We start from the raw sequence: 26332 nt of genomic DNA, 5'->3' as shown, positions 1-26332 counted from the left end.
CATTGTTTAGTCTGAAACTATTTAGACAAAACATTGTTCAGTCTGATAAAGCAGTTTGAGGTGTTTTCATAACACAAAGCAGTATTAGGCGAGTTACGTGCCAAAGATTAATACTTAGGGTTAGGAATTCATCCAAACCCTAAGCATGAGCAATAGCCTATAGTGATGCTAGTCTTAGCAATTAGTGCTAATTACTGTAATCAGGAAATTGTAATTGCAAATTAGACCTTTTCTCATTCATCTTTATTACAATTGTCATAGTTCTGTGTCAAAAACTGACCATTTCTAACAATCCTCACTCCATCGCGAGGTATCACTGCAACAATGTCAAAACAATGTGATGAGAAAAGCTTCCTGCTGAACAGCCAGTTTCTGAAGCTGACGCAGCACTCGCGGGCCAGCTGAGGTTGAGACGCTCCATAAGGGATCAGCTCAAAACTGCCAGTGCTGCTGACTGCATACTGGACCTCTGTCAAGCCTTGAAGCTTAAAGCAAGACGCATTGTGCTATCTTTAATAACTACTAACATGTGACAACCCAAAGCAGAACAGAGACCACATTCTATATTTAACCCTTTGATGTATAACATCTACAGACAGATCTATAAACGACTATTTTTAGCCTGGCTAACAGAGATGAGTTTTTTGTAGAAACAGCCAAATTGATTTCTGACTGACTTAAAAGCATTAGTTCAGATGAAAATTCTAAAAATAAAACAAATGTTTTATTTTAAAGGAATGTGTGTGTGTGTGTGTGTGTGTGTGTGTGTGTATTAGTGCTGTCATATTGAATAATCGCAATTAACAAATGAAAGTTTGTAAATGTGTATGTATAAATAGACTACACACACACATATATATACACTTTTTTTCACAATTAATCGATTTAACAGCACTAAATGTATACACATCATATGTATATATATATAAATATATATATATATATATATATATATAATATTTTCTTTCTATATTGTTATATCACTTTTTTCATATTTTATATAGAAATATGATGCTAAAAATAAACATTTAATTAAAAATGTAACAACACAAAAAGAGATATAAAGTTACACATAAAAAATACATATACAAAAAGAAAATTACATATACATTTTTATAATTATATATAAATTTCGCATTTAAATATTTGGTTGTTAAATTAAAATATAGGTTTATACTTATATTATAAACAAATTTAATAGACAAATATTTCATATTTAATAAATAAGTATTTTCCTTATTCATATCCAGCATTTTTTTTTTTTTTTATAACATGTTTTAATAAAAATTGAAATTTAGTAATTGTTGTGGTGGGGCTAGTGAAAATATTGACAGCCGGAAACTACAAAACTCCCACAAAATTTGCATCCAAGGGTAAAATCAAATTAAAAACCCTGACAGACTCCGTAAAACATCCGTTCGTTTAGTAACAATGTCTAGCTGGCTCTGTCTGACGCTGTTCATACCTCTTTGACCTGGTGCAGTCCTGCAGGGTGCTGCTGACTGCAGGCCCGGTGGCTGGCGGTGGGGGACTTGTGGTGGGTGATGGTGATGACAGAGGCGGGCGTCCCGTGCTGGGGGGTCTGTCTTTGGGCGGAGATGGAGGAGCACTGTGGGACGGGGTGTGGGTGCAGGGAGAAGCTGCGGGTCCGGCCGGATGAGGAGGAAGAGGAGGTGTTGCAGGAGGAGGAGGAGGTGCAGCCCTGAAAGAGACAGCAGCAATGGCAGCAGGAACGAGAGGAAGAGCAGCCGCCCAGGCCTCGCTTCCCCACGGGCACAGGAACAGGCCCTGTGCCACCAGCACGGTCTACCATCACGCAAAAGAGCATCATCGGCCTGACACGACCACGACAGCAGCCGAGCAGAGACAGGGAGGGGGAGAGGAAGCAAGCGCATCGCATCGCATGGTGGAAGATGAGAATATGAGACGGCAGAGAGAGGAGGAGAGAGAGCTTCCTGTGGAGTCCTGTTCTCCGCAGCAGAGAGATAAAGGTTGTCACTCGTTTCAAATGCTTTCATCTCTAAAAGCTACACCTCAGAAATGCAATCTCATTCCATCAAAGCTAATCATAGACATCATCATTTTTCCATGATTCACAAAAGCATTTAGTGTGCTGCAAAGGCAAGTGTCTAATGCATGCTTCACAAAAGTCACTAAAATGCAAGTCTAACTAGATTTAGAACTAGCAAAACTTTCTTTTACAATGCTTCTGGGTTTACTGAAGAGTGTATTTTACCGCTCTGCTTCGTGGCTTATACAAACGATCTTTATTCTCATCCATAGTTTGGGTCTATTATTTAATGCACACAACCATTCAAAGGTTGGGGTATTTTATTTTATTATTACATTTACTTATTTTTAAAACAAATGCTTTTCAAAAATATGAAGCAGATCAACTGATTTCAACATTGATTACAATAATGTTTCTTTAGCAGCAAATGAAACTGAAGAATCATTTGACTGAAGACTGGAGCAATGATGCTGAAAATTCAGTTTTGCCATCATAGGAATAAATTACATTTCAAAATTCATTCAAATAGAAAATATTTATTTTAAATTGTAAGAATAATAATAATACACAATTTTACAGTTTTAACTGTATTTTTTTTTTCAAAGACTCATTAAAACAAGTATGTTTTCCACAAAAATATTAAATATAAACGGAGGATGTGGTTAGGTAAAAATAAAAGAAAATGTAATAGCACCTGTGCATTCATATGAAACTGCAGGGAACATTGCACTCCTGGGAGTTTTAAAATGGACTCTTAGGTTGGATGAAGATCGCACTCTTTGATACGGCCCAAAATGAGATCACACTACGAGGTTTGCAAGCCGGAATGAGTATTTTATTCAGGTCTGATGGAGCTCCCCCGCCCTTTATGTCTGCAGTCAAATGGCAGCCCATTGTACAGACGTCTAAGATTTCAGATGTGATTTAAAACCACAAAAAGATTGTGTGTGAGAGTGTGTGTGTTATAGTATAGCCCCTATTGGAATTGCAAGTTTACTTGATTATTATTCCTACCCAATGGGAGACAAAGACAGACCTATGAACTGTAGGACAATTGTGAAAATTGGCATACTTTTAGTGATGGTAATGAATAGTAATCTAAACCAACTTTGGGGTCTCTCAACTCAATCTCAACAGCACTACTACCAGTTCAAAAATTCACTCTTTAAATAGTTATAACTTTTGAACGCTTTGATCTGGAAAAATGAACTTTAGTACACCTGATTCATCTCATCACGCTGATCACATTCAATTACAGTAGTGGCCATTTAGAAAGGACGGTATTACGTTTTTTTTTTTCGCGACTCCTTCAAATTTTGCCCAATTCATATGAAAATTGGCTCAGATTATTTTTGGATTGAGCTGCAAAGAAATGACAGAAACGATTTTTTACATTTTTTTTATTGATCTTTGTTCTAAAGTTGTATTGTAGCTGACTTAGCGAGGTAGACTCCAAATTTGTTCAGAGGCTGTATCTCACCCAAACTTTGATCGATCAAAATGAAAATTGGTAAACTTCACTGGAACCATGATCTGAGGGTCCTTGCCAAATTTGTGAACAGCGCCACCTACAGGTCATGGGATCTGGAAAATGGCTAAATTTGCTAATAACTGTTGAACATTTGAAACGTTGAAAATCATGATCGATGGATTCCTCGTGTCATGCCAAATCCAATGATACCGTCTTTTAAACGATTTGACATATTAACACACAATTTGGTAGGTATCATCATTAGCATGTCCTGAAGATACCTGAGAAGTTTGAACACAGCGCGACCTAATGTTCTAGAGATATAAGTTTTTTTGCAAAAATGCTTTTAACTTTTGGAAACATAGTTCAAAATGTGATTTCTTTGTCATTTTGTTTCTTGGTTTATGCCAATTCTGACAATATCTCATTTATCATTTTCCAAAAATGTGTCCCCCAAATCGAAGCCTTTTTTTTTTGCTACACCGATAAACTTTGCCCAGTTTTGTCCAAAGATTTACACGCACAGAAATGACTGAACAAATTTTTGATATTCACTACCGTTCTTGAGAAATATATCTCCAAAGTTCACGCTGCCTGTTTTTATATTAGGCTAGTTAGCATAGCATGCTAGTTGGTTAACATGCTAACCAGTTGCCAATCTTTCTAATGTGGCTCTTCAGCTATACTTTGGCATCTCTGTGAAAACACATGACATCTTTCCAGTGGCACAACAAGATGAGCGACAGGAACCTGACCCGTAGATTGTAAGTCTGAGTGAGTACCGTGAGGGGCAACTTAAAATTGTGTGTAATGTTGTGTAAATAGAGCCAATAGCGCTGTGGTTCTGCCTTCATAAACTCAAGTCTCTGTCAAATTAAACAAACCGTTTTATGAGTGGCATGCTGTTTAAAGCAACATCTATCTGTAATTATAACCTTTTTGTAAGTTGACAAAATTACATAATGCAAAAAGATAATAGTACCATGCTAACACTGCAGCAGGTAATAATTAGATTCAGTGCAGTGCCAGTAAATAATTAAATATATACACCAATTTTGACAGTTATGTTAAATATTCAAAATAAGTGCACGGAGTATAAAGACTCCATGGAACATCTGTTGTATGCATTATGGATTTAGTCATTAAATGAATAAATATAACACACTGGTTATTTGGCCTTAGGCCAAAGATGAAGACAAGGCCCAGATTTGTGTGGTTTCAAATGACTTTGCTTATAATGTGATTAATCAAAGAGACTGCAATATTTTTTCTTCTTTCAGAATGCATTAGCAGCTAGCACTGGGTTGTGTTATTAGACTACCATTTGTTGGTCATATATTGAAAATGAATGCTAATAGAAGTCAAACAATGATTCAGCCTCAAGGCTAAATTTCAGTCCATTTAACCCACGCTCTAAATTAGTGGATAATGCTGGTCTCACCCATAAACACTCATTTTCAGATCTGACTGGAGTTACCATCATTTTCAGACACTCAATAGCGCTGAAAATTACAATAAATAATTGGCAACAACTATATCAACTAAATCTCTTTTAGGCTACGAAACAAACATTATGCATTTTTACATTTTTTTAAGGACGCTAACGCTTAAAGATTAACTCAGTAAAGGTTAAACATACAAATCACTGTCTGTTCAAAGACAACAGTGGGAAACAATGCGTGACCAGCAGTGTGTTTTTGTCACATGGCATGTGAACTGACACAATAAAGATAAGTCTGTCTCCTCTCAGTATCAAACTGTTGCATATATTTTTGGACAAAGATAAACCGTGCCATGTACTGTAAATGAAATGAGTCTACACTTACAGTAAATGATCATGTCAGGCAAGCTGTTCCCTTTATAGATCATATCCATACAGCTGTTTTATTGCTCACTGAATTATAGTAATCATAACTAAAACCTGTGAATAACAATAGCAATTCTGTATATGAGCATGAATATAATATTAGAATACTTTACATTTTCTGGAGAAAATGTCACAGAAGGCACAATCAATGTAATGTTGTTATTGTCAACTAAGGCCCTGTTTACACGAGAACGCTCGCGGCTGAAAACGTAAAAATATTTTATCGGATGTGCCTTTCGTTTACACGGCAACGGCGTTTTGAGCCTCAAAAACGCAAAAACGTGAAACCACCCTCCAGAGTGGAAATCTTAAAAACGCTCCACCGCCGCGTTCCCGTGTAAACAGAAAAAAGGCAAAAGTCTGCTTGACAGTGAAGGTTGTACGCAGGCGCGTGGACTTGGTGTTGTTGTATGCACTCCTAGCCGCCTGAAGTGCATACTACATTGAATTTCACACACTTTTGCGTCTCCATTTGCACGCGGATTTCCCACACAAAACGCTCGTCTAAACGCAGAATAAACAAAGATGACGTTTTGCGTTTTCTCTTCAGAATCGTTTCCGTGTAAACATAGAGTAAAACTACTTTTTTTTTCACCTGTTATATCACCCGCCAAGCCAAAGCCTTGAGTTAAATTGCAGGTAAAAAAGTAATAGCACATCTCAATCGAATAAGCAAACTCAAGACCTCATTGGAAATGCCACCCATTACAACGAACCTTATATCCAATCATGTAATTAACTTTATTCTCTGCTGAAAAGAGCCGTAACCGTAAGAAGAAAAGTAAGCACTGCAGCATCACAAATCACACGACTACAGGGGCAGTTTATCATCAGAGTAGCGTCTGAAGAGGTCAGAGGAAATGGAGAGCAAGTCAGTCAGTACAGAGAATGTGTGTGTGTGAGAGAGAAAGAGACAAAGACAGGAAGGATGACAAGAGGCACTTACAGATAGGACAGCAAGTACATTGTCGATGACAGGGCGAACTAAATCAAAGGAGGAGAGCCTCAAGCAAACTGGTTTTAAAAGCAAAAGGGAGCCAAAGAGATGTAAAGGAAGGAAATGAGAGCACAGTGTGCCGAGTTAAATGTAACTGGGTTACCTTGGCGCTGCCGTCTGAGTGGCGTCGGGCACACAGCTGAAGCTGGGTCATCCACATCTGCTGCTCACGTGCATCACAAGCTAGAAGAAGATACACATACTATAAATGGCCACATTCATTCATGATGTCTCAATAGCTAATTTAATCCAATAAATTTAGGAATAATTCAATTCTTTGAAAATAATGCACACCCGATGTGATGCCACAATGTGAAGTAAATAATTCCACGTATTCGTTACCACACCTCAAGACATTTTTCAGATGTTGTATTTTAAGACATTCAAGACATCATTTTTTTGGTCCTTGAATCGCTTGTGTGTGTAGGATTAATTTCTTACGCATCTCATTCCACGCTTCCATTGCTAAGTAATTCCAAAATGTAATTTTAGAGCTAGTAACGGAGGCTTGAGCCATTTACAGTAGACTAATGAGACAGAGAGAGATTAAAGGGGTGATGAAATCAAATTTTCATTGAGCTTTTGACATCTAAGAGGTCATCATATTATAAGAATATCCTGTAAGTTTCAGAACTGAAAACGTCCTTGTTAGTCCAATAAAAGCTTTTATTGACACCAGGCTCAGCAAACGACTCGTTTTTCAAAGTGGGGAACTAACTATGACGTCAAAGATGATAAAAAACCACCCCCGCAGAAACGCCTACTCAACACGGCCGTTAGCCCCGCCCACCGATTCCCGCATTACACGCATAGCTAAATAACAGATGCCTACCTCGTGACAAACCGGATCGAGAAGGAAACTCATTATAATATGCAAGACTGTTATCCACTCACAGCAGTGGGGGTTTACTTCCAAGTCTTCAGTGCGAGACGCCCATAAAAACCGAGCATTTCTGAGCTGGGCTCAAAACTAGAGTAGAAAATAGCCTATTACTTATTCATTTTGATGTTTTTTAATGTAAAAACCAAGCGAACATCATAAGTTGACCTCAGACAACAATATAATAAAATGTAAAAAGCCAGTTCATGACCCCTTTAAGCGTGTGTGAATTACCTGAGTCTGTGCATCTCTCAACAGAGTTCGGAAGCAGCAACTCTACTAATTGCGAAACTATACGTTTACATGCTTCAAGAACAGTGCCATTACTACCTCGCTAGAGAGAAATGTCATGTAGCTTTTAAGTTGCTAAACTATTTTACTCCAAAAAAAAAAAAAAAAAATCATCAGAGCAGCGATGATAACAGGCTTCTGTGTGAGTGTGTGTGTCCGTACTGTATATGTGCTCGTTTGAGTGGGAGACTTAATTTCGCTTTCCCTACATTATAAAACATAATTTTGTGGCAAAAAAAAATGTAATTTTTTTTATCAAAAAAAAAAACGTAATTTTTTTTATCCTATGAAACCAAATGTCATAAGCTCCATATTTTAAGATTTTCAGTGAATAATTACTAACATTTCGGCACATGCTGAAGTTGCATATCAGACAAGGTTTTTATATGGCCTATGATAAACCATTAGGTATTGTATATTATAATGGACCACAAATACAAGTATTTTCAGCGACACAAGACCAAAAAAACTCAATTTGTGGCTTGTCTGTTACCTGGGGTAAGATTGAGGGAAGGTGTGAAATGAGAAAAACAGCACCTGAAGATTATTATTTCAGAAGACTGGAAGGAGCAGACGAGGCTCTGTCAAATAACGCTGGAGGTGACAGCTTATTTCCTGCGAAATTCATCCTCTCACAACCTCTCCGAAATTGCCTTTGTTACAAATGGCCGATTTGGCTGGTGGCATTTTTGCTTGTAAACTCCTGATACAGTCTAAATGAGTTCTCAGAGTCACCCCGAACTGACAGAGAATTTTGATGTAAAACCATTATAAAAAATTGTGGCACACAGTGAATGCCAACCATGAAAAAACTCATGGCGTACTTCAGATGACAGAGAGAAACAGAGAGGTGGAGAAGTGTAGAGATCTAATCTGATGTATAAGTAGCTGGCGGGAAACAGAGGGTGAGTGTGGACAACTAAATCACAGATAAAGAGGGATGCCTGAGGGGAAAACAGTTTTCAAAGAGATTCTTTCTTAAGAGACATAGGACGAGGTGACTCAAGCTAAAGGATGATTGAGGCGGGAGGGATCAAATCGGACACAAATGACCATGTTAAAAGCAAAAGATTCAAACCCACAAAGACAAGAGGACACTCACCCCGCAGTTTGAAGAGATCTCCATTCGCAGCATAGACTGTGAACATGAAGGGAAACTCGTCGCTTAGGGCCACCGAGGAGCCAATTAGGGGCAGAGACCCTCGTGGCTTCTGGTCCTTATTGTGCTCGTTGATGAAATACTGAAGTTGGCCAAGCTCAGGGTCCAACACAAAGTACCTACCGAGGGGAGAAGATGACGACATTACAACTAATCTGGGTTTTGACAGCGAGTGATGCCTGATGTGTATTGCATTATATGCATTTTCTAGGGTGTTGTCTGTTTACCAGAGCATTGCTATGAGGTTGCTCTAATTTTTAATGGTTGTAAATACTAATTTGAAAAGTATCTTCTCAAAATGCTGCAAGAATTGAGGTATTATTTATGTCCGTAACAGAAACCTGTCGGGCGAGTTACAGGATGCACCAAACAAAGTTTAATACTTGAAAACAATACTTGCCTTAGAAACACACAACATACATGCAGTATAACTGGCCAACAACAAAAAGCTCATAAGAGCTTTACGGTGGCCATTATTACTGTCTCTCTCTCTTTCTATCTCATTATTCGTGATGAATTACATGCCACGTCTGGTTCCCCACTTTCAGAGCCAACCAGAGAGGTGCTTTATACGGGATCGTAACTCTGCAGGGAATGGATTGTAATCACACGGTTTGGGTGCTATAACACAACAGCCACCCTCTTAGTAAAAAAATGGATGTGCTGCCAGTTTCTCTTCCACAGTCTCTCTGATGTGGTCTCTGAAAGCTAGCGTACACACAACATTATTTTAAAGAGCAGCTAAAAGTATGAAGATCAAAGCAGGAGCAAATGCATTGCTTTTGATGGCGCAGGACAGACAATCACTGGGGACCTTTGGTGACATTTGCTTACCCCAGCAGTGTGCAAAAAGAACATTGTGTTATACCCCATCAGCCTTTAAAAAAATAGACCCCCAGTATCACAGGCAAGGCTTAAGCCTGGTTTCAAACTAAAATGCATATTTGAGCTTTTTTTATCTTACAATATGTCATTGCCATTGTTAAGATGCACAACAGAACTAATTAGATTTGTGATAGACATTCTCTTAGCGGTTCTTTTCAGTAAGTTATTCTCTCCAAGGCCCAATTCTCATCAGGTCAAAATATTGAGTGGTGTGGAAACCTCTCTCTGTTATACACACACACACACCCACAAATCATTAAGCACTAAACAGTGACTAGTGCTGGGGTTAACGTGAGGGCTATTTCTGAGCCATTGTGGAGGGCGAGTAACCCTCCGATCCTGATGCTCGTTATTTGCTTGGCCTGTTTCCTTATCGATCGTTGGACTAAGCAAGAGAATGAGCACAACATTATAGATGTGAGGGATTTCCCATCACGGATGAGTCATAGTCTCTCTTCCAGATGAAAGAGCCTTAACTGTGGGCTGTGCTGCACTCAACCCTGCAGAACACACAAGCATGAAATCCGACATAAACAAAACTGCTCTCAATGAGAGGCTCTTGCTTTGGAGTGTTTCTGCACAGCTTAGCTGTTAAAGGGCTCATTTCACATTTAGATTCCTAGACACTTTCATTTTTGGGAAGGTCCTCTAAACATAGGGCTATAATGAAATCATGATATTTTGATGTGTTTTAAAAAGCAGAAAACTTTCCAGATTAGAGTTTGTGTCTTTTGTAGAGAATCTAGAGATACAGCCAGTATACTAAGCAAACTAATGCAATTTTACTATATAAAATAGATATCTGCAATAAGACATAGGATAAATCAAATCACAAGACAATCGCCTATTACATAACACCAGATACTTAGATAACAGGTAGGCAAACTAAGAGGTGGGATCTTCCATCTCAACAGATTGCATCAGATTTTAGAAAATGCAACGTCTTATTTGATAAAAAAAAATATTTTAATATAATATAATATAATGTCCAAATCAAAAACCTTTAGGAGAATCATCAAACAAAGATTTGACACATATATATTAGTTAGTTAGCTAGTACCAAATTGTTTACTTTCATGCATGATGTCATTACGGATTGACATCAATTTCATTATTCACTTAGAAAATAATATTTGACCGAAACTTAAGATGCGATGCAAGTACGAGAATAAAGCGGGCCATATGCTCAGCATCAACAGGGAGAGAATCCCACAAATTTAAACAGTGAAAGATAATATTTAATTCATGCATAGCGTCATATTGCATTGGAATAGACCGCTTTCTTTGCATTGCTGGAAGATGACGTGTCTTCATTCTTTGATCCCGATACTGATGTAATGAATATGAAGCAATGGTATGATCAGAAATGTGAACAATCTTCATCATATTAGACTGTCTGGCAAGAAAAATATTTAGAAAGGGGTTTAAAAGTTGTAAAGAGTGAGCAAACGCCAAAAAACTCTTTACCTGCTCTGCCAACCTTGTAATAAATTGGTGTATTTGTTCAAAATCCCCTCCAAGTGTCTCTTCTGGGTCTGAGATGGATGAGTGTCCGAAACAGCCCCTGATCCCGGACTGTACGAGCCGCTTCTTGCCTGTCTCTGTGCGGGATTCCCCAGATCCGCGGACCACTTTCCTTTACTGCTCCCTGAATGCGACATGTTCAGTGTTTTTTCCATGATTATTCCAAACTCTGGATCATACAGTATGACGATTCAAAATCCAAAGCACAGTTTCACAACCAAACCAAAGATACTGTTAAAATGATCATCGCATGGAGAGGACGTGATTGGAGATTACTTTCATTTTTTATCTTGATGCCTTGCCTTGGACTCTTTAATGGGCTTCTCTGTGTTTTCATTGGAATCAGTGTGTGGTCACTCCCCTCCCGCTCTCCTCAAACAGGAATGCTGCATCAGGAAGGCGAGACGAGTGAACGCAAAGCCGCGCCTCCTCATTATCATAGGCACGAAGAAATAATAAAATGAATGAAATAAGTGAAATAAGTGAAATAATAACAAATAAACGAAATAAAAATGAATGAATGAGTATAAAAATATTTTAAAAAATGATAAAAAAAAACATACCTTATAATTTATTTATTTAAAATAAACTCTTTTGAAATGCACTCTTACTAATAAATTATTTCAGTAACAATTATTAAGTGGCTGTCTCATTTGTCGTTCTGACGCTATTCACTTAAGATTAATTTATGATTTATATTTTCAACTTTTTTTTTCGTTGGGGTAAAAATTATGTCGTAATTAATAATAATAATAATAATAATAATAATTTCCATGCAAAAAGAATTAAAATATTTGTGTGTGTGTTTTTATACTTCAACATTTGTAATTTGTCGAGAAAAAATATTTCCATTCATGTTTTTATATTTTCATATTTTAGCATTTCAAATTGGGTCTGAGACAAAAAGTAGTTTCCAGGTTTTGACCACCACACTGCAAAAATAAAAAGATGGAATAGGTTTAAATATTGTTAGTTCTTCTATAAGCAGAAGTGTGAAAGAAGAAAGAAAGAAAGAAAATTATGAGGATGCATTACTGTAATGGATATTTAATGAGCTACTAGGTTTAAATTTGTTTATTTATAAGGTTTATCAGCTCAAGTAGAATGGATAGCCTAATTATTTTCATAAACGCGCTATACACATAAACTGAAATAAATGATCATAAATATCTAAAAGAAACCTGTAGAAATGAGAGAGAAAACTACAACTTCCAGAATTCCTACATGCCACCGATGACGCAGTCAAAAGTGGACCAGCACGCTCCCTCCCACCGAGAAACTGTTAGACTTGATAGTATTATTACCTTTATTGTTTACTTGAAACATTTATCCATTAGTTGATCACAAAGTCGGCGATGGCTGCTCCGCTGAAAGTGTGTATTGTTGGTTCAGGAAACTGGTGAGTATGAACGTGTAATGATTAGATATGATCAATATGTGATTGGTAATGAGATTAATATAAAGAACATATGGCGTGGATCAACTGCTAGCTCAGAGAGTAACGTTACTTACAAATAACTGGACCGCAAGTTTAATTGCCTGCGTGTTTTTATTCGATATTCGGGTCCATATGTTAAACATAGTTATTCTGGGCAAAATCAAGTGATTAATGGCTTGATCTGATGAGCTGCATGCTGCATACACTCATTTGATTGCAGCTGGCAAAACAGCTTCTCAGGGTTGTAAACCCTGCTTGAAACGTCTCAGTGAACTGCTGTTTAACAACAGACTGGCATTTTGATTAAAGATACTGTTGTGTTGTACTGTGCCAAGGGGCTCTGCTATTGCAAGAATTATTGGCTCCAATGCACAGAAACTCCAGTGCTTTGCCACAACAGTCAAGATGTGGGTGTTTGAAGAAACGGTCAATGGGAAAAAGCTTTCTGAGATCATCAATACAGAGCACGAGAATGTCAAGTATCTTCCAGGCTACAAACTTCCAGAGAATGTGGTAAGACAGTGGGTGGGGTGTGTTAATATTGTTTTATGCTAGCTTGATCTGATATGGAAATAAATGTCAGATTAATGGTGTTTTTCCCATAGGTTGCTGTGCCGCAGCTTCGGGATGCGGCGGATGGTGCCGACCTCCTGGTTTTCGTGGTCCCTCACCAATTCATCCGGAAACTGTGCGATGAGATGGTCGGCTGCGTTTCGGAGAAGGCTCGTGGAATTACGCTAATCAAAGTGAGAAAGCTAGGCATAGCATTGTACAGAATTGACTTGTAGTGCTTTTTGAAAGGCTTCCTAAGCTATATTGAAGAGGGAAGGTTTTATTATTGTGTAGTTAAATTATTTCCTAATGGTTAGAGCAGTGTTTCCCAACCCTGTTCCTGGCGACACACCAACACTGTGTGTATTCTTTGTCTCCCTTATCAAACACACCTGACTCAACCCATCAGCTCATAATCAGGTGGGTTAATGAGCTGATGGGTTGAATCGGGTGTGTTTGATTAGGGAGACAATGAAAACACGCAGTGTTGGTGTGCCGCCAGGAACAGGGTTGGGAAAGACTGGGTTAGAGAGCTGGACTTGTAAGGTTTGATTCTCAATACCGGCAGGAAATGGCTCACCCAACCACTAATAAGTGTGTTCACTACTCACTGCTCATAATGTGTGTGACTATGCACTAATTCAATCCCACAATGCACCACAATACCGAGTGTACAACCGATGTATGCTCAACGGCTAGAGAATACCCATAATGCACTGTTAGGGTCGCACACTGAATTAATTTCCGCGTCCGACCAGAAGATGGTGCCCGCAGCTGAATTGTCCCTCCATCAATTTTCATAATTCGCTGGTCCAATGTGGGTATAGCGTAATACCATACAGGTGTAATTTCCTTTTTAATTGATTGTTAAATTGTTTAATTATACATACTTTCCATGACAGAGTTCAAGATAAATCTTTTCATCTTATTTATGGAGCTGCGAGTTTGCTAAATTTCAAACGATTATTAAACGGCAAGCACAAACTATGCAAAAGCAGCAGCCCTTCCGGCACACTCGGTGTCCGAATTCGCTCACTCATCATTCACTCCCTCCAGTGAACTATTTTAGTGGACTAATGTAGGAAATAGTGAATGAGGGTATTTCAGACACAGCCCAAGTTTTGGTCAAACCTTGAGAATCCTCTTCTATGCAGACGGGATGTTCAGGACTGAAGAAGAATGCTGAGAAGTCTCAGACTTGATGTCTTTTTAAAAGCTCAGCACAGTGCACCATATGTGGAGTAACTCATGGGTAAAAAAAGGACCCTCTGTCCTGCTGGCAAACTATTTGCGTGCAAATTACCTCCTGGTGCTAGTTTGTCTCCTCTGTTATTGACTATGCCACTCAGGGCTTCATCTTTCTAGTTGTACCTTCACTTCGCTATTTGAAGTGTCTCATTACATTTCTCCCAGTGTTCCGTGTTTAATATGAAAAGATATGGTTTGTCTGTTTTCTTTTTCAGATTTCTGCCCATTTCCTGTGTACTCATTCCACCTCCCTTATTATTTTTGTTCTGCTTTGGTGTTCCTCCTCATTCTTTGAGTCATTAGGCAGATAGTCCTCCTAACATCTGTGTTTCAGAGTTCTATCTACTGAAGGGGAAATGGTGTGATGCTACATTAAAAGAGCGTCAGTGTTGATAGAATTGGCTCTTTTTTTCCTTCTCTGTAGGGCATAGATGAAGGACCAGAAGGATTGAAGCTCATCTCTGACATCATCCGGGAAAAAATGGGCATCGATGTCAGTGTCCTAATGGGGGCCAACATTGCTAATGAAGTGGCGGCAGAGAAGTTCTGCGAGAGCACCATTGGTGAGTGATTGTAAACTGTGAAAATACTGTATATAGTTGTGCTTGTAAGGAACCACATAAACCACAAACACACTGCGGGTAAATTCAGACCACCTGTTAACGCTTAATCATGTTCTGTATAAGTTTATTTGCAGCAGTAACAACCGCATTTACAAAATTTTGCATTGTGTACAAAACTGAATTGTATAATTGTGTGTACAAGAATAGTCTTGATTGTTCAAAAACACATTATTTTACATTATTACAGCACCTCTCTCCCCAGTTTGGCTCGAACATGTCATTAGTTTGATGAAGCCCCTCCTTTCGAAATATGAAATGTGCTGTGATTGGTTAGCTGTCCCAGTGTGTTGTTATTGACACCATGTGTTTGGGAAATGTCACGCCCCTTACCTAATCGTGAGTTTCATCTGCTCAGGTGTAAATATTAAGCATGTCAATTTCAAGCCTGATTCAGACTTAAGTATGGTTAATAGTTAATTTTCCTACGGGTGGTGAACAGTATTACAAAAGTGAGAGCTTATAAAAGATACAGTAAACACTACATCAACACTGATGTTGGCTAGCAGGCGACCGCAGGCAAAGGCAATATAGGATCCCTTTAATGGCATATTTAAATGCACGATTTAGTTAAAATAGTATAACATAATATATGTATATATAATATATAAATGAAATAACCTCTCATTACAACCGAGGTATTCAGCAAAGCATTTGTGAAGCCACAAGATGCACAACCTTGAGGCGGATGGGCTACAATAGTAAAAGACCCCACCGGGTACCACTCATCTCCACTACAAATTGGGAAAAAGAGGCTACAATTGGCAAGAGCTCACCAAAACTGGACAGTTGAAGACTGGAAAAATGTTGCCTGGTCTGATGAGTCTCGATTTCTGTTGAGACATTCAGATGGTAGAGTCAGAATTTGGCGTAAACAGAAAGAGAACATGGATCCATCATGCCTTGTTACTACTGTGCAGGCTGGCGGTGGCGGTGTAATGGTGTGGGGGGTGTTTTCTTGGCACACTTTAGGCCCTTTAGTGCCAATTGGGCATCGTTTAAATGCTACTGCTTACCTGAGCATTGTTTCGGACCATGCCCATCCCTTTCTGATCACCATGTACCCATCCTCTAATGGCTACTTCCAGCAGGATAATGCACCATGTCACAAAGCTTGAAACATTTTAAATTGGTTTCTTGAACATGACAATGAGTTCACTGTACTAAAATGGCCCCCACCAAAATGGTCACCAGATCTCAACCCAATACACCTTATTCACGGCAGCGCCATCTTTAATTTTTAATGAGAATGAAAGCGAGGCTGTGAGGGATAGTCATGCATCTCTTCAATGGGCTGTACTGTTATTTAACGTGTTTTCGGATTGTTCTGCTCATGAAACACTGGAAAAATATCTTTCCAAGAAATTTCAGTTGACAAAAAACTCCTGACAATGTAAGCTGTGGAAAATTGTAAGTAATCTAGCCGCTTTATTCAGCTTTATACTGCGGATGCCATTGGAAACACGGTAAGTCTACCCCTCACAGCCTCACTTTCATACCTGTCATGGTGCTGCTCTGAATAAGGTCTATAGAGCATCGCAATTTCTTGAGAAAACTGTGTTCCATACACACACAATGAAAATATAAGGGATTCACTCTCATGGTTAGATGGGTGTACTGTAGTACACATAGTAACTTGCTAAAAAAGCAGCACCATGGGAAATCTCAACAAACATTATCTTCAATCCACAGGCAGCAAGGTGTTGGAGAATGGCCACTTGTTCAAAGAGCTCCTGCAGACGCCTAACTTCAGAATCACCGTGGTGGATGATGCTGACACAGTAGAGCTCTGTGGAGCCCTCAAGGTAAATATCAGTCTTGTCTTGCTGCTCATCCCAAGGGAAATATCTGGATGCATGCACCTGAGATGCAGGGCTTCGGGGGCACGACTCAGACCTCTGTGTAAAGAAGAGCTTGCGCTGCTGAATTTACAATTAGATGCTGTAAGGCCACTGTCTTCCTTCTCGTAAATACATTGTAAAAAATCGTTGTAACATTGGCAAGTTTTGACAAATATTCTGGGTTATTTCATTCCAAAACTTTGACTTCTTTCTTCTATGGAGCATAAAAGTTTTTAGAAATGTCTCAGTGCCATTATTTTTATCCATACAATGGAAGTCAACCGACTCGGCCGACAAGATACCAATAAACGAAAAAGTGAGAGGAGCAAAAGAAAAAAAATTTTTTAGATATCAATCTGCATATAGACCATTTCACAAGATGTAAACAACACTGGTCCAGAAGCACTTCCTGTTTCAGTTTTTTAACACTACATAAAAGCTGGAATAAAATACAACCAACAGAACATTTAAAACTGGATCAAAAAGTTAAACAAACATCTTTAAGATGTTTTCTTTACATGTGAAATAAAGAAAACAGTTACAAACTGAAACAGGAAGTGTTTCTGGACCAGTGTTGTTTACATCTTGTGAAATGGTCTATACGACGGACATCGGTTATGCTTATCTTTGCTTGCTCCTTTTAAAGGTATCTTGAGTAAAACTGCTCTATACAAAAGACCTGAAATAAAGAAAGAAACAGAAGTAATTCAACCTGTTTAAATGAACACAGAAGTTTGTTGCGCAGAACCTCCAATTTAGATCTTACTGGTATTCTAATAATCTTTGCTTGCTTATTTTACCATTATTTTTAGCATATTAGAACAATTTCTGAAGAATCATGTGACACTGAAAACTAACGTAATGGCTAATAAGAATTCAGCTTTGCAATCACATGAATGAATTGCATTTTAAAATATATTAAAATAAAAAAGTTATTATTACAGTTTTTTATCAAATAAATGCAGCCTTGTGAGCAAAACAAATCTTACAAATCCCAAACCTTTGAATTGTAGCGTATATAATATAGGAAAATAGGATTTATGCTTAAGTTAATAGGCTGGACACTAATTTTACCATATTTCTGGAAAGTGCTGGATGCATTGCACCATTCTGGCAGTCTAATAACCTTTCCATCCTTATTTGTCCGTGTTTTAGAACATTGTTGCAGTGGGCGCAGGCTTCTGTGACGGTCTGCAGTGTGGAGACAACACCAAAGCAGCCGTCATCCGGCTGGGCTTGATGGAGATGATCGCGTTCGCCAAACTCTTCAGCAAAGACGATTCTGTGTCCTCCGCCACATTCCTCGAGAGCTGCGGCGTGGCTGACCTCATCACCACCTGCTACGGAGGACGAAACCGTCGCGTGGCAGAGGCGTTTGCCAGGACAGGGAAGGTAAACGGAAAACACATCCGTTTGTGTTTTTCTCCACTTGCCTGATGGCATGTAATGTACATTTTATGGATTGAAGGAAGATGCTGAGCATTAGGCACATTTGCTGATGCACACAAGATCAATACAGATTTATTTTTCTTTCAGAGCATCGAGGAACTGGAGAAGGAGATGTTAAATGGACAAAAGCTTCAGGGACCATTGACTTCTGCTGAGGTTTATCACATCCTCAAACAGAAGGGCCTAGTGGATAAGTATGTGTAACCATTTTTTGGCTGTCATGTTATTATAACTGTATTATATATTTGCATTAACCTGACATGGTGTTCATGCACGTGACACAATACTGAATACAAATCTAAAGTTAAAAAATTGTATCCTAGCAATACACTGCAGTCCATATAAAAGAGATCTGATTCTAGAATTTTATAAATGTGCTTCTTTTTGATGCATAATTTATCCCCCTGTGTCTATCATTATGCATTAAAAAGAAGTATTTTTATAAGACATTCGCAGAGTGAAAATCTCTTTTTTTTAATGTATGGAATTATTATTTTGCCGAAGCATCTGAAAAATGTGGTGATATTCTAGTAAACAAAATAAAAATATAAATTAAATACTTTTAAAAAAATGTGCCAGGATGTCAAAATTATAACATGATTTTAATTATTGGATAATAATTTCCATTTTAGAGAAAGTATGGACATTTTGTTGCATTTTAACTAGCTACTTGCTAATTTTAGAATGTTAATTTTATTTCGATAAAAATATTATTTTACTTACACTAGCGTTTAAAAGGCTACATTTTAATTCGGCAAAGATGTATGAATTTTCTTCAAAACAGGCATTTTATAATGTTGCAAAATGTTCTATTCATCAAAGAATCCTGAAAAAAAAATGCATCACAGTTTCCACAAAATATTAAGCAGTTTTGAACATTGATAATAATAAGACAACATGCTTATCGATCAAATCAGCCTATTAGAATAATTTCTGAAGGATCATGCGACACTGAAGACTGGAGTAATGATGTTAAATTCAGCTTTGCATCACAGGAATAAACTGTTTTAAAAAGTATTAAAATAGAAAATGTGTATTTTAAATTGTATTAATATTTCACAATATAGCTGATTTTACTGTCATTTTTAATTGCATAAATTCAGCCTTGGTGACAATAAGAGACTTTTTTCAAAAACATAAAAAAAAATCTTGGCAACCAAACTTTTGAACAGTAGTGTACCTAATACTAGAAGGTGGGATTTGTGCTTTTATCAACTAAAAAAACAAGAGGATGCATTGGACTATTCTTCATTTAACAGTCTGTGTATTATTCAGATGACTCGCTCTGGGGCACAATGTTCTTTGTCAAGATCCATTTACAAAATTGGTGATATCTCAAATCTGCATTATTCTCCAGGTTCCCCCTGTTCACGGCTGTTTATCAGATCTGTTTCGAGGACAAACCGGTTCAGGACATGATCACTTGCATGCAGAGCCATCCAGAGCACCTGTGAGTGTCTCATGGGGACCAGAACCCCCGGTGACTGCCCTCCCTTGTCCACCCACGTCCCCTACAGTCTGTTAGGTGCTCCTACCTCTAACACTTCTCATTTTCTTTTATATACACAAACATTGTTAGATTTTAAGCTTCTCTTTTCCAGTTTTTGACCAATGGTTAGGCTTGAACTCAGGGGTTTGCCTGCGACCTCGCAGGTTTTGTACATGACAGAATGTACTCCGTTTTTCTTTTGGAAAAGCCATGTGTTGTTCACTCTGTTTGAGCCAATATGGAGTTTTTTTAACTATTTTCTCACTGTCTGACTGCCCTCTTGTGGATAGTCCACAATATCACCTCACTGACAGATGAGATGAAATGCCTATTTTTAGTTTTTTTAAATGACCATAGAGAGATCTAATCATAAACGTTCACTCCACGTCCACATTGAGAGCAACACGACGCGACTAGAACGCCTCCGTTATAATCAATGAATAGCATGAGTGTTAATATCATGTTGAACCAGCACAATACCACTATCTTTAATAAAAGAGAAAACGGGGGGTTATTTTACACATCGTTTGACTCAAGGGAACAAGCTAGGTTTAATACGAAGTATACACTTTCATTATTTCATTTCTGTTTGTTTCATGTTGATAAATGTCAACTTCCATTTACACCTAACATTTTGGGAGACATTAGATTTCTTTAAATGTGAAGATGCCTTACTGGTCAGGAAGATGAAAGTTATACTTTAATGGACTCACTTTTGAGTTTTTGTTTCAAATTTCAATATATAAGAGGTTCAAATCTGTCATCTCAACTTCCCAGCAACACCCTTCTATGACTGGAAACTTGTTACAGAACAACAATGTTGACTACAACTTTTATTGTGTTAGTGTTAAAATAATGCAATGTTGCATATCTAAGCTTCAGAAATGCATTAACATCTTGTTTGAATCCTCTAATCGTTGATGTAGTAATCATTTTAGCATCCTGAAAAGCTGAACAACAGTTCACGTTAGTCCTCGCATCTTTAGTTGTACTATGAAAAGAATGAAGGAATGAGATCTGTATTTTTTAAACAAGGGATCTTGATAGGTGAGCAGCTAGTGTTTGAACCCATAATGGCCTTTTTTAGCACTGTACTGTGCTTACAAATCGGTTGGGTCATACCTAACCTTAACACTAGATTTGCTTTTTGCATGTAGCTGTTACAGTGTGTCTATTATTCCTGTGTTGTTTTTATTTTTTCAGTGTTCATGTAAGAGTTTGAATCATTTAAAAGTATTAAACTGTGCAAATGTCGCAGTGTGCTCAGTGTAACACTCCAGTGGATGAAGTATATCAAACTGCTGTTGTTTAATGACCCATCCTGTGTTCTCTCCTCTGAGAATGTGATCATCTTTGCAAGTTGTCCAAGGCTGAACTTTAAACAAATGCTGCTTTTGAAAGTAAACAATACAATAATCTCTGTGCTAAATGTTTGTTTCATTATTGCATTGATCTTGGTCTAAATATGAAGCAACATTTTATGATTAGCATTAGATGCGTCACAATTTAGACTGTAGATCACAAGTTATGTGGAAGAACTGAAAACTTGTATTTTTTTTTTATTATATTAATTAAAACTAATCTAAATTAAAATACAGTCAATATGTAAACTCTAGATCACAAGTTATGTGGATGAAGAACTGAAAACTCAAATTATATTATTTATTTTTATGATTTAAACTCATTAAAACTATCTAAATTAAAATAAAATTAATATGTAAACTGAAATAAATAAATAAAATTGATTGAAGAACATTATTATTAGTTTATGCAAGAGCAAACAAGACTGTCGAAAAGGGGTGTGAAGGACTAAAATATTCAGAGTAAATTTAACACATTTCATTAAATACTGAATAAAGATTAACTAAATCATCAAAAAATGTCATCATAAAATATATAATAATGTGTTTGTGTACATGTAATATATCTATATTATCTATTATATAGGGGTCCTTTGCATATTATTTTGGCCTTTGAATCAAAAAAGTTTGAGAATTTATATATTAATATCAATATGTGTATATGTTCTGTGGCAAACACCATTGGCTGTATTTGTTCCTTTTTTTTCTTAGTGTAATATCACTCAACCTGATAAAATATCCTATGAGATTTTCTTCCTGAACAGACACATGATTTATCTTCAGAATTTCAAGTTGCAGCACAAGATAAATGGTGGTAAAAATATTTTATTCCAGAATGCATTTTTTTTCTTTCCTCTAAAATGGGACACAATGTATAATAAAATACAACTGCAAAAGTCCCCGAATCAGGGATTTTGAGTGTCAACGTTTTGCAAAACAAAAACCTAAAACAAAGATAAAAAGGGTAACTGCACAGCTCCTTCATAGAAGCCATATATGTACATCCTGTTGGACATCTCTAACAGGACAGTTTCATTTCTATGAAACACTGAATAGCCTCTTTGAAATCAACCTGTTCCATTCATATTTTCATTTATGTTTATGTCCATACGTTTATCGTCACAGTTTTTAAAACTGTCGTTATTAATGGTTCTGATGTTGTTATATATAGTTCCTTCCTGCTATTGATGATCCTTCAGAGGCTCATAATGACTCATATGTTTAACAAAATTATTTAACAAAATTAATTAAGCTGCATGGACTTGATCACTCTCACAAACATCAATATACATCTATCACCATCTACACACACACAAATATATTTTTAAAAGAGCAGATTGGTCATTTCAAGAAACAGTCTGAGACACAATCTGACCTGAAGAAATACTTGAATCGATGTCAAACTAGTCTTCATCATCATCATCATCACCAAAGGACAGCAGACTGTTGTTCTTCACCTTCACACCAGCTTTTGACTCTTTCTTGTCACCATCCTCGCTTTTCTTCTTCTTGCTAGAGCTGGCCGTAATGCCTTTGAATTTATCAGAGGAGCGTTTGACAGGCTTCTTAAAGACGATCTTTCCATCAGATGGAGGCTGTTCATCTGGAGAAAATGAAAGCATTTCATTTAATGAATGACTTTATACTCTCTGAACACCAGAACATTAAGGGAGACTGGATTGATTTTCTACTTCTTCCCATCATAACTCACAGACCTCTACAAATGTACCTGCCAGCTTTGTTATAAGAAACATGTATTTGCGTCGCAAGTAACTATTATCAACAGACCAGTAACCAGACAGAAATAAAATAAAATTTAAAGAAGCCAGAGCGAGAGTTTGCAACTTGGTCAAAACTGAAAAATTAAATTGCATATTTGCTCACTGTCTGTCTCAAATAAAAACACATAATAAAACTTGTCTAATAGTAGTTATTTATGTCACTGAATAATTTTTTTCAGTGAAAAGACAAAAAAAAAATTGGGATATAAAAAATATCAATTCAATCCATCACAGTAATCTATACAGTGAGAACAAATAACCATTGCACAACCTTTGAGAACAGCTGCTAAGCTATTGAAATATTCAAAACGTGTGCAAATTTCACAGCAAAAGATCAAAGAGCTTGTATAATTATCTTCTTTCTTTCTTTTCATTTTTAGGCAAGTAAAAAAAAAAGTCTACCATCAACCACATTCAGTCTGAGCAACACACAACTCCTCAAAGAAATGTGGAGGACTAAAATATTAATTGGCAAAATAAATATTTAGATGGAATACCTAAATAAGTCAGTGTCATTAAAAAAAAAAAAAAATCAAACCTTTCCTTATGAATAAGATTTTATTGTGATTACTGTACCAATATGTATTGTATTCGTTTTCAGAAATAACTACAGCAATTTTATGAAACGTTAAAAATAATTTTAAAAAAAGTATGCTTTTATCTATGGATTTTTTTAATGCACCTATTTAATTGTAATTTAGATTATTTGGAGATTATATTAGGTTATTAAATTATTGCATTCGGAGTATGTGGGTCATTATCAAGAATTGACTTAGAATTGCAAGACAGGTTTGGTTTGATCACATTCTTATCCATGAAAGCAATGCACGTCGCATTAGAAAGAGGTGCAACAACGCATTACCTGTGTCTGAATCTGTGTCCTTCTTTGTATCTTTTTTGACATTCAGAACCTCTTCAGCACTCAGATCTCCCTTCTTCAACACCACGACCTGCGGCATCTCGTCCTCCCGATCACTGTCAGCACTGTCACCATCATCACACTGCGGCATCTGCTGCTTCTGCAACAGCAACATTCACTTCATTTCCTACACTAAACATGTCATGAATACAATAGAGAGATGCGTTGAGCTAGCATTTTTAAGCTAGCATCTCACTATGTTTTGAGGCATGACCAATGTGAATAAAAACACTTAACGTTACCTTAGTGTCCACTGTCGGCCCTTCTTTATAACCAACATCATTCTTAAATTTCTTCAAAAAAGATGGTTCGGCTGGCTTCACCCATGATACATTACCCTTTTTACTCATTGTGTTTGTAGTTCAAATCAGACTGATAAACTGTAAATGTGCTTAATGTTTCACAAACACTAAACACACAAAAGCCAGGCGTGTAAATTTTGCGTCATCAATAAGTGCCTGGGAATGACCAATCATCGCGAGCCTTCATTATTTCTTACATTGAGCAGCATTGCTGGCTGCTAACTTTCCACAACATTTATTTTCCTCAAGAGGCGCTTGGCGGCCCAGAAAGCCGAAGTCTCCACTGAACCCCGTTTATATTACAGAGTGTTTTCCCTCCTATTGGAGACATTGTAAACTGTATAATCAATTAGATGTATAGATTTTAATAGCTAAATAGAAATCCAAAAAAGCTATTCTGACAAACTAATTATGCAGTGATCACATGTGATTGGTCCATTATGAACAGCATTGAGGAAAGTAACACGCATCACAAGAAAGACTTGAAGGTCTAGGTAACAGTTTTCACACAAGTAATGACACTTCAACATTAAAAAGCAATTACACGGGGTGAAGATGTTAAATACGACGTTTTTATTTAGGTCAACTATGTTTTTATTTTATTAAGTCCCGCCCATTTGACCACGTGATTCACGCTAAGTGTCACTCTACCTGTTCGATATATTTCTGTGATGCACAGTGGGAAGTTTCATTATCATTTTAATTTTATGTCTTAAAATTGTATGTTTTATGTCTCCAGATGATAAAGTAGTGGTGTTACCATAGTCAAGTCTAGGTGAGGCAGTAGGAGCTGGAATTATGTTTCCTGGGGTGTTTTATGCGTTGATCGCCGGGTTTTTGGCAGCTTTAGCATCATCTTCTGCTAAGTTGTCTTTGGGTGCTGATTATCTTAAAGGTGTGTGTGAAACAGTGCTGATCCGGATAGATGGGCAGGGAAACACTACAGGAGTTGATACCACAGCTTGTGACTGGGTAAGACGTGTGTATATATCTTATATTAGAAATAAATATATGTGTGTGTAAGGCAAGACACCTCAGGTGAATAGGGTAAAAGAAAATTACTAATAGATATCACCATACATCTTGAGTTTAGTCTGAAAAAAACATTTAATGAAAAGCCAAAATCTCAAAATTGACAGATCAGATGCATTAAAAACAGATTTTGACTGTAGTAGCTTGCCTTAAATGAACAATGAACATAATGTCATTTTAATGTTGTCATTAATCGCAGTTACACATACCTCTGCGGCTGCTTTGTGGTGGTCTTTTGTTCACCTGCAATGCTGTAATGTGGACCTTCTTCGCCAAAGCCCTCCGACACTCGTCTTCCTCTGCCCGGGCCACTGTGACCACCACTGCCTCAAATTTTATCTTCTCTGTAAGATTGCTCAAACCCTCAAGTTCATATTAGAAACTAGTTACTTACTCTTTTAAAATTCATTGCCTTTTTCCCAGGCTTTCCTTGGACATGTGATCTTTGGCGAAACACATGCCACGCTGTGGTGGGTTGGTATCATCTTGACCCTGACAGGGCTTCTGGTCTTGCATGGATCGACTCCTCAGTCTCCACAGGAAAATGTGGAAAAAAAATATGAGTGACAGAACAACACAAACATTGCCTTATCCAATGCTTGAAGTCAAATCAATCAAGTCAGATGGTGTGTAACTTAAACCATGTAAAGCTATTGAGCTAATAAGAATTATGCACTTTTATTTCTGTCATGGGATTGTTTTATACAATCTTTGTAGTTAATTTATTATTGTGCATCATGATGTGCATCATGGTAATGTTAATATTGACACGATCAAAGCCTTGAAATGTGTCTCACTTTGTGCCTACCTACCTCAATCAAGTAGGTGAATGCATACTTCAGCCGTCAAGGGCACATTATGCACGTTTATAATATATTAATTTATACTCTTGGTAACTACTACATTAAATATGTATGTCATACTGTGTGATGCTGATACACAAACGCTATTTTTATTATTTATGTGTTTATTTTTGCTGTATATTTGACCAAATACAGCTGTGGATCTTATTTTGTTTTACTGTTAAACGTAATGTTTGTAACTTTTTAAAGTCTTCTAAACTAAAACCTATTTAAACTTGCACTCCAAATAGTGAACAGGCACACTCAGATATATTCATTTTTGTATATATTTTAATAATAATACATTACACTGTTTTACCTCATACAAATTATATTTGGATTAAATAGCACCTGATAAGCAAAATGTGGTTTA

General features: G+C 37.2%; 4 protein-coding genes across 6 annotated transcripts in view; 2 read left to right on the top strand and 2 right to left on the bottom strand.

Annotated features, from left to right (window-relative positions):
• The window catches only part of osbpl10b (oxysterol binding protein-like 10b), a 48797-nt gene extending 37345 nt beyond the window's left edge, over window positions 1-11452 (bottom strand). The window contains exons 1-5 of one of the 3 annotated variants that reach the window (XM_089117890.1): window positions 11362-11452; window positions 11029-11209; window positions 8620-8795; window positions 6450-6529; window positions 1466-1702 (exon numbers count right to left, since the gene is read on the bottom strand). In XM_089117890.1, the coding sequence (XP_088974016.1) occupies window positions 1466-1702; window positions 6450-6529; window positions 8620-8795; window positions 11029-11209; window positions 11362-11422 (735 nt within the window). In that variant the 5' untranslated portion in view covers window positions 11423-11452. Of the gene's footprint in view, window positions 1-1465; window positions 1703-6449; window positions 6530-8619; window positions 8796-11028 lie in introns of all 3 variants that reach the window. The other 2 variants (XM_039650838.2, XM_039650839.2) reach the window with 2 other exon arrangements.
• An 856-nt stretch (window positions 11453-12308) lies between these two features.
• gpd1l (glycerol-3-phosphate dehydrogenase 1 like) lies at window positions 12309-21151 on the top strand. The gene is made up of 8 exons (XM_039650850.2): window positions 12309-12484; window positions 12859-13036; window positions 13129-13269; window positions 14748-14886; window positions 16636-16748; window positions 17940-18176; window positions 18321-18427; window positions 19591-21151. The coding sequence occupies exons 1-8, from the start codon at window positions 12441-12443 to the stop codon at window positions 19685-19687; spliced, it is 1056 nt and encodes a 351-aa protein (XP_039506784.1). The 5' UTR covers window positions 12309-12440; the 3' UTR covers window positions 19688-21151.
• Window positions 21152-21892: 741 nt separating this feature from the next.
• On the bottom strand, window positions 21893-24275 carry kiaa1143 (KIAA1143 ortholog). Its single transcript, XM_039650851.2, has 3 exons — window positions 24026-24275; window positions 23727-23883; window positions 21893-22686 (listed from the first exon to the last, which is right to left on the bottom strand). Exons 1-3 carry the CDS (start codon window positions 24131-24133, stop codon window positions 22487-22489), a joined length of 465 nt encoding a protein of 154 aa, XP_039506785.2. The 5' UTR covers window positions 24134-24275; the 3' UTR covers window positions 21893-22486.
• A 443-nt stretch (window positions 24276-24718) lies between these two features.
• tmem42a (transmembrane protein 42a) lies at window positions 24719-26127 on the top strand. The gene is made up of 3 exons (XM_039650793.2): window positions 24719-25057; window positions 25317-25463; window positions 25541-26127. The coding sequence occupies exons 1-3, from the start codon at window positions 24884-24886 to the stop codon at window positions 25682-25684; spliced, it is 465 nt and encodes a 154-aa protein (XP_039506727.2). The 5' UTR covers window positions 24719-24883; the 3' UTR covers window positions 25685-26127.
• The last annotated feature ends 205 nt before the right edge of the window (window positions 26128-26332 follow it).

This window comes from Pimephales promelas, chromosome 12 (genome assembly GCF_988280905.1).
Source record: "Pimephales promelas chromosome 12, fPimPro1.hap1.1, whole genome shotgun sequence".
Classification (NCBI taxonomy): Eukaryota; Metazoa; Chordata; class Actinopteri; order Cypriniformes; family Leuciscidae; genus Pimephales; species Pimephales promelas.
The sequence above is the reverse complement of the archived record's forward strand: the minus strand, read 5'-3'. Positions and strand labels throughout refer to the sequence as shown.

What these genes read in the sequence shown, in the direction of transcription:
- tmem42a (XM_039650793.2), top strand. Translation starts at nt 24,884, where the DNA reads ATGTTTCCTGGGGTGTTTTATGCGTTGATCGCCGGGTTTTTGGCAGCT. An exon ending in ATACCACAGCTTGTGACTGG is followed by an intron (nt 25,058 to 25,316) that starts GTAAGACGTGTG and finishes CATTAATCGCAG; the next exon opens with TTACACATACCTCTGCGGCT. An exon ending in CCTCAAATTTTATCTTCTCT is followed by an intron (nt 25,464 to 25,540) that starts GTAAGATTGCTC and finishes CCTTTTTCCCAG; the next exon opens with GCTTTCCTTGGACATGTGAT.
- kiaa1143 (XM_039650851.2), bottom strand. Translation starts at nt 24,133, where the DNA reads ATGAGTAAAAAGGGTAATGTATCATGGGTGAAGCCAGCCGAACCATCT. An exon ending in GGCCGACAGTGGACACTAAG is followed by an intron (nt 23,884 to 24,025) that starts GTAACGTTAAGT and finishes TTGCTGTTGCAG; the next exon opens with AAGCAGCAGATGCCGCAGTG. An exon ending in GGACACAGATTCAGACACAG is followed by an intron (nt 22,687 to 23,726) that starts GTAATGCGTTGT and finishes CATTTTCTCCAG; the next exon opens with ATGAACAGCCTCCATCTGAT.
- gpd1l (XM_039650850.2), top strand. Translation starts at nt 12,441, where the DNA reads ATGGCTGCTCCGCTGAAAGTGTGTATTGTTGGTTCAGGAAACTG. An exon ending in ATTGTTGGTTCAGGAAACTG is followed by an intron (nt 12,485 to 12,858) that starts GTGAGTATGAAC and finishes TACTGTGCCAAG; the next exon opens with GGGCTCTGCTATTGCAAGAA. An exon ending in AGCTCTGTGGAGCCCTCAAG is followed by an intron (nt 16,749 to 17,939) that starts GTAAATATCAGT and finishes TCCGTGTTTTAG; the next exon opens with AACATTGTTGCAGTGGGCGC.